The 13567-nt window shown below is 33.6% G+C and overlaps 1 protein-coding gene across 4 annotated transcripts in view; it reads right to left on the bottom strand.

Moving 5' to 3' along the window:
- Epc2 (enhancer of polycomb homolog 2) overlaps positions 1-13567 on the bottom strand; it is a 148121-nt gene that overhangs the window by 14713 nt on the left and 119841 nt on the right. For 3 of the 4 annotated variants that reach the window (XM_010620972.3, XM_010620971.3, XM_010620974.3), the window contains exons 4-7: positions 12669-12875; positions 7001-7149; positions 6010-6142; positions 3413-3604 (exon numbers count right to left, since the gene is read on the bottom strand). In XM_010620972.3, coding sequence (XP_010619274.1) covers positions 3413-3604; positions 6010-6142; positions 7001-7149; positions 12669-12875 — 681 coding nt within the window. The remainder of the gene's footprint in view (positions 1-3412; positions 3605-6009; positions 6143-7000; positions 7150-12668; positions 12876-13567) is intronic. The other variant, XM_010620973.3, reaches the window with a different exon arrangement.

The following is a 13567-nucleotide window of genomic DNA, read 5'->3' as shown; positions in this document are numbered from 1 at the left end:
CTACTTCTGTACATGAGGTGTCATAAAGAATGTGGCTTTTATATATTCCATTATATAAATAATATATGTGATCATAAATACTTGATGATGGCAGTTATACTTCACTCATTGGTAGATGTGTTTTTAATCCAGTAACTTTTCTCTCCAAAAAGCCAAAGTAAAAAGACAGGCAAAAAAGAAAAAAAGCTATAAATCCTATAGTTTTTTACTCAAAAGATTATTTTGCTATTTCCCATCTTTCTTAAAGAAATCATTCTTTCAATTAGCAGATCAGAAGCAGAAAATTAGAAAAGCACCAATAAAGGTAAGTTGCAGATAAAAATGATAAACCAACAAAATAAAAAATTGATAGACCTATAACAAAACAAAGAACAAAAAATAAAAATATTTCATATAACTGTCACATTAAAAAGTTATTCCAGGTGGGCGTGATGGTGAACACCTGTAATCCCAGCACTCCAGAGGCTGAGACAGGAGGATTGCTGTGAGTTCGAGACCAGCTTGGGCTACATAGTCAGTTCCAGGTCAGTCTCAACTACATAGTGAGACCTTGTCTCAAAAAAACAAACAAACAAACAAACAAAAAAACCCAAAAAGTTATTTCAGCCAGGCCATGTGATATAAAGCTAAATATCACTGTATAATCTGAAGGGGGATCCTTAGGATAGACTTATGACTATAAATGTCACAACAACAGATAAAAGACATACACATGTACTGTGACATGTCACAGAAATAATGTTTTGGCTAAACTTCTACCCATAATGGTTAAAATCAAACAAAAAAGTTGTGGTACTTAAATTTCAGTTGTCTAGCAATTTCATTTTGTAGTACATCCATCTTTTTCTGATAAACGTTGGCTGAACCATATTTACTTGCACATTTTTTGAACCTCACAAATCCCTCTCTTCCTAATTTGAGAGGAAAAAATACTTTCTCCACATTATTTCCAAACTGTGGCAATTACCACTGAGTGGGGTCATCCAGGGGAGAAAGGCATTTGTTTGAGGTTCCAATATACCTCCAACAGCCTTATGAGGGAGACACAGAAATAGTGAGGTGGGGCTGATTCTTCTTCAGGGAGAACCAAGCCCCAAACCTGAAATTTGAAAGGAAGTCCCAAATGTGAGTTTTACATGTTGGTTCCTTTGCAAATCATTTGCCTCTTCTAAGATATACACAGAAAGTGTCAAAATCTAAGTCTTAGAAATTCTTTGCCCCTAAAGTATATATTACCTCTTCCTCCTAACGACCATTCCCCAGGACAGGATTCTACAACACAGTGGCAAGGCTATATAACACAGGAGACAGAAAGATAATTTTAAGAGAACCAGAAGCATGATCAAGAGGGGATAATACTCTTAAGACCCCTTATTCTCTTGTTCCTTATTTACTGGACAAAGAAGCTATATATGATTACCTAAACAATCTCTTGAGAAATAAAATTCTGAATATAGAAGAGCTACATTCTAAATGGCTTCCTCAGTGAATAGTACCACTGAAAACTAATGAGAGAGTTAAAACCAAGCATAGGAACTTAGAAAAATGTGTAAGTTTCAAAACTGTAATTTTCATGTGGGGCTGGGGGCTGGAGACTATATGAGTAAACATATAAATTTAAAGCAGAAATGAAGATCTCTTAATGCATGACAAGTATATGATCTGTTAGGCTATGTGAGCCCTTCTTTCGGCCTGGAAGGACTGACTACAAAAGGCAAAAGTTAGCTATTACAGGTCATATCTGGCATTGTTCTTAAAGGGGTAAGAATGTGTAACAAAATTTTCTAGGCTCTCATTAACACTATCAACATACTACTGTTCTACATATACTTATCTCATCATGTATTTTCTTAGTTAAATTTTTACGTAATTTCCCAGAATGTATAATATATAGATAGAAGCCACTTGGCTGATATTGCCAGCATCATTCCTTTTACTCTCTCTTCCTTATCTATGTTTTATGCTCCAGCAACGCCAAACCCTGAGCAGTTCTAAGTAACTATTTTTGCTACTTACGGTATTTTTCTATATTCTCTTTTCTAAAAAAAAACAGTATTTGTTAAGGGCACTATATCCCTCATTTCTTCAAAAAGTCACATGATTATTGCTCCATATTTATTTAAAGACTGGTCTAACTGGATGATCCCTATGACAAAAAGTAATGACTGGTTTTCTTAAATAGTTCTGTAAAATTAAACATATTTGTTACTATGCACATGAATGACAAAATGTTATCTGGGGCAGAAAAACTGAGTAAAAATAAGAATATAACCACATTTTCTATAAACTCTGGTTACAGCAATGAAGCGTTTTATAAAGTATTGTCTGCAAACATTTTCAATGCTGATTTTTAAAAATTTGTCTTTAAAGTGAATAAGTAAAAATATTAAAATATGATAAACCTGGTATAAAGTCAAGATATTTGTTTCAGTAAAGTTTTTATATAACATAGAAAAAAAAAAAAAGAAAAGAAAAACAGAAACAGAGGATAATGCTAGTCCAGGTGCTAAACAATATTACTTTTATAGATCCTTTCATACGTGAAATAAAAATCTTTTTTTTACTTATGCAAGTGGGGCTGGGGATTTACTCAGGGGTTCCAATGCCGGCTTCACAAGTGCAAGGTTACAAGTTCAATCCCCGATTGAAAAAAAAAAAAAAAAAAAAATTTAAAAAAAAAAAAAAAAAAGTAAAATTTAAAATGTTATGTATTTATTTTTTGAGACAAGGTCTCACTATGCAGTCCAAGCCGGCTTTGAACTCAATACATAGCCTAGTCTGGCCTCTCTTAACTCATGATACTCCTGCTGCAGCCTCCTGAATACTGCTGGGGATACAAGCATGCACCACACCTAGCAAAATTAAAAAATTTAAATTGCAAATATTTTGCTATAAAATTGTTGCAATATTCACTAAATAATTATTTTCACAAGTTATAATTTCTAAATCTTCTTTAGAATCAAACAATTACTACCTAGAAGATTAGCAAAATACATTCAATGTTATAAAAAAGATTGCTGGCAGAATATGATAAAAAGTTAATTACTGCTAGACAATACATATAATTATGCCTAAACATCTTAAAAATATCATTAATCTTTAGCTCAATAATTTCATTTCTAAAAACTCATTTCAAAGAAAGATGCTCAATTTTATAAGAGAAAACTGAAAACCATGTAACTGTTACACATTAGAATAAATTCTATCCAACAGATGGAAAATAGAAAATACTGGTTTTTGACTGTATATGTATAGTCACACTCACATGCAAGTGCATAAATGAAAAAAAACACATGTAGAAAATGTTTAGGTGAACAAAACAAGAATCAAATCTCTAAGATGTCACTTGTATTTTAAAAGTACAGCAATATTAGAGGAGGACATGTCTTTAAAATAGTTTTAAAACAAGCACCTGTGGAAATTCATCTTCATCTGAGCTGTGAAAGTCATATTGCTTAATGTCACTCTTATTGATCACAGGCAATGTCTCAGGAGTGGGCTGCTGAGATGTTACCAAAGCCTCTGCTTTAGGCTTCTTTGGGTACTTCTTCTTTTGACGAACCACATCAGAAGCCTCTTCTTTCAAAGACAAATGATGAGTGTGCTGTTTACATGACGATTTTTCCCCCAAAAGGAAGAAATGAAAATCATTTTAGAAATCAAGAAAAACTATACTGCTCTTTGAAAAAATACACATTTTTATCCTGGAGCTAATTTTATTTTTTAGTATGCAAAAATTACTTTGTGATCATAAATTGAAATGTTTTAGATTTCCTGCAAGTTATAATGAAAAGTAATTATGGTATTTTAGTTTTCTTTTTATATTATTACTAATAGTTAAACTTAATGATTTTTTATATTGCTCTATTATTCAATTTAGTGTTTAAAAGGTATGTAAATTCAATTCTTAAATCCACTATATTGATAAGGAAATCTAATAATTTGTTTTAAAAATAACTTGAATTAGATCATGAATTCATCAATTAATTTCTAAAAGTATTTCCAATTTTTAATAATATCTGTGGGTGGTAATTTTTGAGAAGATAACTTATTAGCTAGAAAAAAACCTCTCACTCTTAAGAGCAGATAATTACTGTCTGAACTGAACAATAATAAAATTGTTCTCAAGTGTCCAAGTTCTGTGGAAGTATCTGAGATGATCTGGCAAAGGGATCAACTGAAGAAAGAAGGTTCTAGCCCCCAATTCCCTTCCACAGAGCAGGTCTACTTCTGTTTTAAAATACTAGCTTCCAGTTCTGCTGCCTGCCTTGCAATGGCGAAGACCCGAGTTCGATCCCCGGTACAAAAAAAAACAACAAACTAGCCTCCTTTTAATAAAATGGGATATATCATTTTTATCAAGTTGGAAATAACTGTTCTGAGCACCAGAGAACAATATGAAAGTGTAAAGTTAATGCTGGGGATTTAGCTCAGCGGTTCGGTGGCCTGCCTCGCAAGTGCAAGGACCCAAGTTCAATCCCCGGTACCCCCCTCTAAAAATGTGTAAAGTTATTAAACAAGTTATGCATTTCCCCTGGTAGTCCAGATGACGAAACTACATTAGGACTGAGTGTGGTGCTGCATGACTGTAATCTGACTTATTTTAAGGGCTACAGGTATAGCTCAGTGTGAGCCCTAGCTTCAATGCCCAATACTACAAAACCCCAAAATCCAACTATGTAATATAAAGTCAAAAATTTTACACAATGAAAATGTTGCTTGAGTGGCAATTTACATTTACTGAGATATAAATTTTTACATAATGCGTATAATTGTAAAAAAACCCAACTTAGAAACTCTTAAGGTGCAGAGTGCAACAAAGAAATTATAGTTAACTATGTGTAATGGAATAAGACAATAATGGAGGCAACCATATCTCTAAAATTAGTATTTTGACAGGCTGAAAATTTATTCTTAGAGAAGAGCTAAAATAAGATCCAATATATAATAAAGGCTGGTTCTATCAGTAATTATAGGTTAAGGTTTTCATATTCTTAATTCCTAACAATCATATACTTAGGAAATGTACTAGCTGATGGAGAATGGATTGTAAAAAATAACTTACAAAATGACATCTGTTGCACTGATAACTTTTTTTTTTTGCTATTACTGCAAGTGTGATTTAACGGGAAAAAGGTAGGTGGGCTAGATGCCTGTGATTAATAAGAACATGGTTTTTGAATTGATTTGAGTAACATCAAGGAGCCTTCCCATCCCACATTGTTCCTTGTCCTTTAAGAATGAACCCATGAAAAACAAAAACTGTGTACATTTTAAAAGATGAATTTCCCATGAACATTCTAAGTCACCTTTAAAATCTTGCTATAGTAAGATTCTACTGTCTTAGATGCTTCAACTCAGTATCTTACTTATACCTAAACTCCTTAAAATTAAAGGCTGTATTATGTATATATCCCAATTAAATACTCTAATGTACTAAAGTAGTACTGAATAAATACAATTACTTATTCTAAGAATAAAATAATCATTAAGTCTAGCTCTTTTATTGGGAAAAAAATGTGATCCAGAAAGTAGAGGATTTTCTTAAATTATTCAAGGTAGATAAGAGATAAATGCTAGTTTTTAGCAATGATGACGACTTAATAATAACTAAGAAAACATAATACTCTCAATGAAGTAAGCCTTAAAGTTTAGGTTTTGATGTCTGCCACTATGACACAGGGTTTGATAAGACTAATGATAATAACTACACTTGTACTACCCTCATTTTTTAGGAAAGCATAGTTTACTGGAAATCAATATACTGTGGTAGCTGAACTCATACCTTAACTCTGCCACTTATTAGCTATGACACAGAATTCACACTGGGGTTAACCCTACTTCAAGAGGTTATTATAAGGATTAAGGGTTAACATAAAAACTTCTAGCAAAGTACTTAGCTGACTAAAACAAATTCATGTTAACTGTTCTTTTCCACCCTATATTAAGAGCAAAATCAGTAACTCTGCTCAATATTATAATACATGATCCTTCTTAGAGAATACTCACCTTCGTTTTACATTCTTGAACTTTGTGATGATTTCCATTGTGAAGAGTTGCTGGAGTGGTATATAATTCCTTTTCTGATCTACTGATTTTCACCTCATTAAGGATTTCACCTCCGTAGTCTCCCAAATGGTATCTTGAAAAAATTAGACAAGAAAATGTTAGATAGTTTAAAGATTAAAGAGTTCCCCAAAACAATTATACTACAATTAAGCCAAGAAAATATAACTAACAGATTATTTTAAAAGAAATGAAGCTCATATTTGGGATTCAGTAAACAAACAAAAAGCCTAAGGTACACAGAAAACAAATTTTCTTCTGCATCAAGGAAGAGTTGTTTGCAATGCTTACTTCAGCAATCACAAAATTCCTTTAGGTTTAGGTTAGTCTGCAGAAAAATACATGAAGGAACACATTTCCAAACAGAATTGAAACAAAAAATTTTGTCTTCCTAGACAGAAAGTAAAATCAAATATTCATTTCCTTTAAATTTTAATAGAAATTTTAATTTGAGCATGGTGGCACATGCCTGTAATCCCAGCACTTGGGAGGCTGACGCAGAAGGATCACTTTTGAGTTTGAGGCCAGCCTGGACTACACAGTGGGTTTGAGGCCAGCTTGAACCGTGTTCTCAACCACCCCTCTACTAACCTGCCCCCCAAAAGGAAAGAAATCTTAATACAGAGAACTAGACAACATGATTTCTATGTTCTTTACTAAATAAATTCAATGATCCTGCAAAAAATACTACCTTTATTAAAAGGTCTATTTCACATACCAAAATTCTTCCAAATATGCAATTCAAATTAATAGCAGTTCAATTGAAAAAAAAAAAAAACTAGTAACTAAAAATCTTTTTTAATAAAGTGGAAATTCTGTTGGAGAATTAATAAACTGTCATAAAGCTTAAGTTCTCTCACTCCCCCAAATTTATTTTGGTTAGTTTGTCCATTATCAGGCTAAAGCTGACATTAAGTATTAATAGCAATTTTACCTTTTTTCCACAACTTCTAAGGTTAAGTGCAGTAATTCTCGTTTTGTTTTCTCTCTTCTCTTAATCATTTCCAAAATAGTTATGGCTCTACTAAACTCTCGTCTCAGTTTCAACATCTTTTCATAAGAGGCTTCGTCATTCTTACGATTCTATTAAAAACAGTAAAAGTTTTAGAAGAATTAACTCAATCATCCACATTTCCCAGATTCATTCAACAACTTATCATATTCTAATTTGTCTTATATAAATCATCCAGCCTATAGCCTCAACTACTCATGAGGCTGAGGCAGGAGAATCCTGACTCTGAGGTCAGCCTGGATAACAAGCAATGCAGTGAGACCCTGACACCAAAACAGCAACTAGGAAAGAAAATCTCTTTAACTCTGAAAATACTAAGTCCAGGCATATATCTTTCAACATATATTCAGAAAAATGTGTTGCCAGCTGACTGTAACATAGTCAAAGTAAGTTTTTACCTATTTACCCAATTGTGTGAGTGGAGGCTAGAACGTTCACTATACTCCAAAGTAAGTTTGAATAATGATAATCAGAGCTTCATTTCAGAAACTCAGAAAACTCAAAAGTAGTATATCAAGTACCTCAAGAAATGAGATTACCATGGTTCAACGCATTACAAATCAGAAACATTTAACAGAAATTCTGAATTTCAGAATATAGTGAACCAGTTGTTCCTTTTAAGCATACGACAAAACCATCTAATTACAAAATGAAAACTCAGTTGTTATTAGCTGCATCCACTTGCACATAATAATTACTATTGGCCAGGAGTGATGGCACGTTATAACCCCAGAATGCGGGGAAGCTGATGCAGGAGAACTGCAAATTCTAGTACCAACTGGGCAACTTGGTGAGACTCTAATCTCAAAGTAAGATAACAGCAAAATAAAAAAGGCTGAAGATATAGATCAGCAGTTGGGAGACCCAGGGTTCGTTCCCCAGTACTGCAAGACCAGCAACCAAACAACCTATTAATGCAAACTATTGTGTTAACTCAAATATCCACAGAGTTATTTTCTTTATACTGGACACAGTACTACGGTTTATAACAGCCAGGTGTGGTAAGTTATGCTTCAAATCTCAGCACTTTTGGAGGCTGAGACAGGGAATCTCAAGTTCAAGCTCAGCCCAGGCATCCTCAGGAGATCTTCTCTCAATAGTAAAAACTAAGAGGGCTGGGGCTTTAGCTCAGTGGTACCTCGTCTGCCTCGGAAGGGCAAGGTCCTGAGTTTGATCCCAGTACTGGGGAAAAAAATAGAAAATAAAAACTAAGAAAAGGGCTGGGTATAACCCTCTGTATGAAGGTCAAGGTTCAATCTCTGTATCACAAAATACCACAAACAAAATAAAACCAAACTAAGCCACTATTACCCCTTAATCCCTGTCTACACAAAACTGCACTTAAACAATGTTCCATCCTTGCTAATAATTCAATATATAGTAGAGGATATTAAAACCAGAAGAGTACCAGAGATTTCATAAAGGAAGATTATAAAAGAGAAAATAAAAATTGAGGAAAAGTCAAAGTTTTACTTTTTCTTTTGTGGATGGTTTCTTGCATTTGAAAGATCATTATCTACTGTAAATAACCAAAGTCTTATTATGATACTGTGTACAGAATATTTTAAAATGCTAAGAAAACATTTTTTCATCTAATTAAAAGAAAATCTTGTTTTACCCTTAAGTGTTGCATGATAAAAGGCAAAATGTATTTTAAAGCGTGGTTTTAAAGCAGTTGTGTTTTTTTTTGAGGGGGGATTAAAACAAACAATTATCTTCCAATTTAAAAAATTAACATTATTAATAGAAAATACTAAAGTGCATATGCTCTCTAACTTCAAAATAAAAATGGCGGGCATACAGGATCAAAAGAAGAGTAACAGTACAAGACTATATGGCACTGGCAGTTGGATAACAGTCACACGTACATGAGAACCTTTAAAGACTGCCCCCTTTAAAGTGCTCCTCTTGGACTCTGCTTGTGCCCTATCTTACCCATTTCCTGCCATGCTAAGACCCAGATAGCAACTCTTCCTCATTTTTCCTTTTCTCAGGCTTGTCCTTTCTAAAGTTAAGGGTGGGGGGCATTATTTCCATACAGTTTTATCCAGAATCACTCAATTTAATATTTTACAATGCTTTCTCTCTCTTCATAGGTATTACATAAATGTACATGTATATACATATATAAACACATACATAATTTATTAGCAGTACTTTTGAAATTTCTGATAAAATATGAGATGTAATGCCATGCTTTTTCTAAAAACATTTTATGTAATCAGGTACTAAGAAAATCTAAAAATTAACACCGATAAAATCCCATTTATTCTCAAGCTTTATTCATATTTTGTCAACTGCCCCACTATTGTCTTTTATAATAACAAATATATATACCACTATAAAGGACATTAATGAGACGACAAAAAATTTTACTATTAAAATTTATTAATGATACATTTTTTTGAGGGTAGGATTGGATTCCAGTCTAATAAGTGCATTTAGTTTTCTAAATGCTTCTTTAATCATCTATAGTTTGAAATAGTTCCTCTGTGTTGATTATGACCCTGACATTCTTCAAGAATAGAGACAATTTATTTTGTGGGTTGTTTCTCAATTGGAGTTTCACTAATGTTTTTCCATGGTTAAATTCAAGCTTTTTATTTTTGGTACAAATACCACAGAAATGATATTATGTTCCTCTAACATCATCACACCTTAGAAAAATACCTGTCCTGTTATGGCTAAACAATTGATTATCATGGTATTTGCTAGGTTTCTGTAGTTAAATACGATTTTTCCCTTTTAAAGGAACAAGTATATTGTGGGACTAAATGACTACCTTGTTCCTCATCAAATTCTCTACCATTAGAGTTTAGTGTCCATTGGTTCTAACTTTTACCTGCAGTAATTATCACTGTGGTGGCTACTGAATGGTTATTTTCTACCATTTCACCAGATTTATAAGTTTGCAAATCTATTTAAAAAACTGCTTTCTTCTTCTTGTCTCTTTTCCACCATTTATCTCAGTATGGACTCATGGGTTACTCTATGGGTTATGATCCCTTACTCTCACTATTTTAAAGCTCAAAATTTCCCCATCCTGATCAATGGAATCTCTTGCTCAAGCTGGCCCCTCTGTCCTTCTGACATGGATCCACAATACTCTTCGATTCCCATTCTCATTTTCTGGTATAGAAGAGTATTTCTTCCAGGCGTATCTTTATATTCATTCTTGCTATATCAATATTAAAAATAATGAGCTTAAACTGATACTTTTCTATTCTCTTAAAATGGACCTATTAATGTATTCGAACTTTTTACCCTTTCTCACAACTGTCTCTGTTCGGACCAGCTCTTTTTTTCCTATTTCAGTTACCTATTGTACCTATTGCCAAATCTTGAGAGGTGATTTTCAAACTCGTATATTTTATAATTAACTGCAGATCTTTTTATAACCAAGGATGAGTCACAGGTGATTGTTATGCATAGTCAGAACTAAAAACTACTACACCCTGGGAATTGCCTTTTAACTACCTTATATTTGGGCCTCACAAAGGGAGGAGAGAAGGCACATATTCTAAGAGTTGTATCTATGTGGCTAAACATATTAAATGTTTATGCTCATTCAAGACATCTCAATCAGTGCATTTAGACAGGATGGTGCCGTAAGATAATCCCATTAAAAAAATCCTAATGTACTTATGCACATCACATTAGTTTGGTGAATTTAAATTATAAGCTGCCAAACACATATTTCAGAAGTCTTCTGGCCTTTGTATCTGCTATACAAGTATTTTTAAGTTTATGGAAATAGAAAAAGAAATAGCTTTTGTCAGCAGTACTCATTTTTGTGTACCCTAGTATATGCCCACTTTCTGACCATTATTCATTGAGTGCTTTCCCATCTTTCTTTCTTTCTTTCTTTTTTTTTTTTTTGGTTTTTTTGAGACAGGGTCTCACTATTTAGTTGAGACTGATCTGGAACTCACTATGTAGCCCAGGCTGGTCTTGAACTCACAGCGATCCTCCTGCCTCAGCCTCTCGAGTGCTGGGATTATAGGCATGCGCCACCACACCCGGCTAGTTCTCATTTTTAAACACAACACTTCTAACTAGCAACACTGTATTACAAGGAATAGTGCTTTCAGTTCTACAACAACAACAATGAATAAAAAATAAAGAGCATCAGAAAAGAAAATGTATCACTCAGCAGAGGGTTACAAAATAACAAAAGGGCAGGATCAGAGCGTCAAGAATGTTTAAACATAAGAACCAGTTGCTAATAATTATCAATATAAAAACAAAAATAAACCATTTTAAACATTATTTATATGGCAATAAATATTACATATTTAAAGTATTTAATATCCATTCACTAAAGGAAGTCCAAAAATATTTTTCCTTCAAAAGACATTGCTAATAGTCATGTGTTTTGCAATGTATTTAAGTCAACTACGCAGCTTTTAAAATTAAATGCTCCTTCAGATTTTCCAATGGTCAAATAAAGCTCTCCTTGAATTCCAACAGTTCACAATTACATAGTTTCACCATATTTACAAGCTTTTCTCATTTTAGTTTTTTCTAAGAAAGGTGTTACATCTTCATAAAATATCCTACATTCCTTTAGCTAAGAACCAGAATGCCAAATTGAAAATTCAGCCTGAGTTAGGGAAAGTCATCTACATTTGGGAAATCCACCTTCTAATATTTAAGAAAATCACATCCACACAAGAGTTATACAAATTCTAGTTAGTTATTAACCAGGAGGAGAGTTTTTACTAAAATATACTATCCTTAGCAGCTGTTGTGCTTAACAGCTGTTAACAGCTGACAAAGACAAACATTCAGTGTTAGGAGAAACAAGAATCCACAGAAAATGCTTTGCTTCCAATTATAATTCATCATGGTTTTTACATTTATATGTTCCTGATTCTTTGCAATGTTAGATAATGTGTTACCATGTGTAGTAGTAATTGTTAATTATGGAAATGTAAGGTAGAATGCCTTATGGAGTAATGCTTTCCACTATACCGTATCATTCCACAGTGTGAGACTGTTTCTCTTAGAATTCTGGCTCACACTGCTTCTGAAAGCCAGGCAGGGACAAGTCCATCAATTTGAAATCTGAGACAACTGTCAATCCCACTGTGGCTTTTGACTGCTGCTAGGTTTGAAAACCAACCTTTCCCCATTTCCCATGACCTCATAATAGCTAGAGGCAGCAAGATCCATTTTTGCTTGTAAGAACTAGATATCATTTTGAAGGAATTGTAAGCTCATAAATGACAAACAGAAAAAGTAGTATTATTTAAAATTCTCAGCCGCCCAAAGAGAAGAGATTCATGACACAACTATAGTTTACTGAAAAACTCAAAACTTTCAAGGTATGTAAGGACACAAAATTCTTTGTATCATGTCAACTTCAAGCCTAAAGTAGCATAATCAAGTTTATAAAGGGTGTGGACAATAAACAATGTAAACAAATGGCCAATGGAAACAACTGATGAACAGGCTTTCTAACATAAAGTTTATCAATATTGTTAACTCCCATTATGTTCAAATTATTCAAGTTCTTTGGGGGGGAAAAAAAGGATTGGCTTATTTATACTATTAAGTTACACTCAGTTATATCTAATTTGCACATTACCTTTCTAGTTTGCATTTTCTCTGTTCTCCTCCGAAAGGCGACATAAGGATCATTGTTTGTAGAGCCATCTCTTTTCTCTTGTTTTATCTGAGGAATAAGGGATGGCCCCCTGCAGTTTTTACGTTTTCTCACCCAGTAGTCATATACAGCTTTAATAAGGTAATCATCTTCATTCAGCAGTAGTTTTGCTTCTTGAAGTGTTACGAGCTAAACAAAAAACACAAGATGTCATTGACTACAATGTTTGAAAAAGAGAAATCAAAGTTAAACTACAGCTATAGGAAAAAATGTGATTTTAACAGTTATAGTGAGATATTACGATGGCAGGTGAAGATACAATTCACTTCAACCTAACAAAGGATTATTATTATTTTTTTTTGAGTTTAAAAAAATTTTATTGGTACATTTTAGGTATACAATACAGTTACCTTCAGCATTGGTATCTTGTACCTTTACATGATGTATCTTGATTCTTATTTTTTCCCCATTCCCCTAGCTTGTATATGTGTTTTTACACATACATATATCTATTGAGAACTTCCTAGAAGTGTAGTCACTGGGGTCAAAATTTATTATGCCTAAGCTAACGGTGTAATGAATACTGACAGATTATCCTTAAGAGTTTGTGGATGTGAGAAAGATCTGGCTGCAACATTTGTCACCCCAATGATCGCCAGGGTTGATTCAGCTGATCTGGCTGGCTAGGTGGTGTCCCCTTCCTCCCTCATCATTCCATGTGTGTCCTTCCTGTGTGCTCAGTGGAAGAGGACGACCACCTCTGACAGAGGAGGACCATTCGCTCAGTCAAGTTATATGAGTAGCTGCACTCCCCTGCTAGAACCTACAAACAAACTCTCAGGAGCTTGTATTAATTTATATTACCTCCATAATGTGTATAT

The sequence above is a fragment of the Fukomys damarensis genome, unplaced genomic scaffold (assembly GCF_012274545.1).
Source record: "Fukomys damarensis isolate Sample0158 unplaced genomic scaffold, DMR_v1.0_HiC HiC_scaffold_29, whole genome shotgun sequence".
NCBI classification, from domain to species: Eukaryota; Metazoa; Chordata; class Mammalia; order Rodentia; family Bathyergidae; genus Fukomys; species Fukomys damarensis.
The sequence above is the reverse complement of the archived record's forward strand: the minus strand, read 5'-3'. Positions and strand labels throughout refer to the sequence as shown.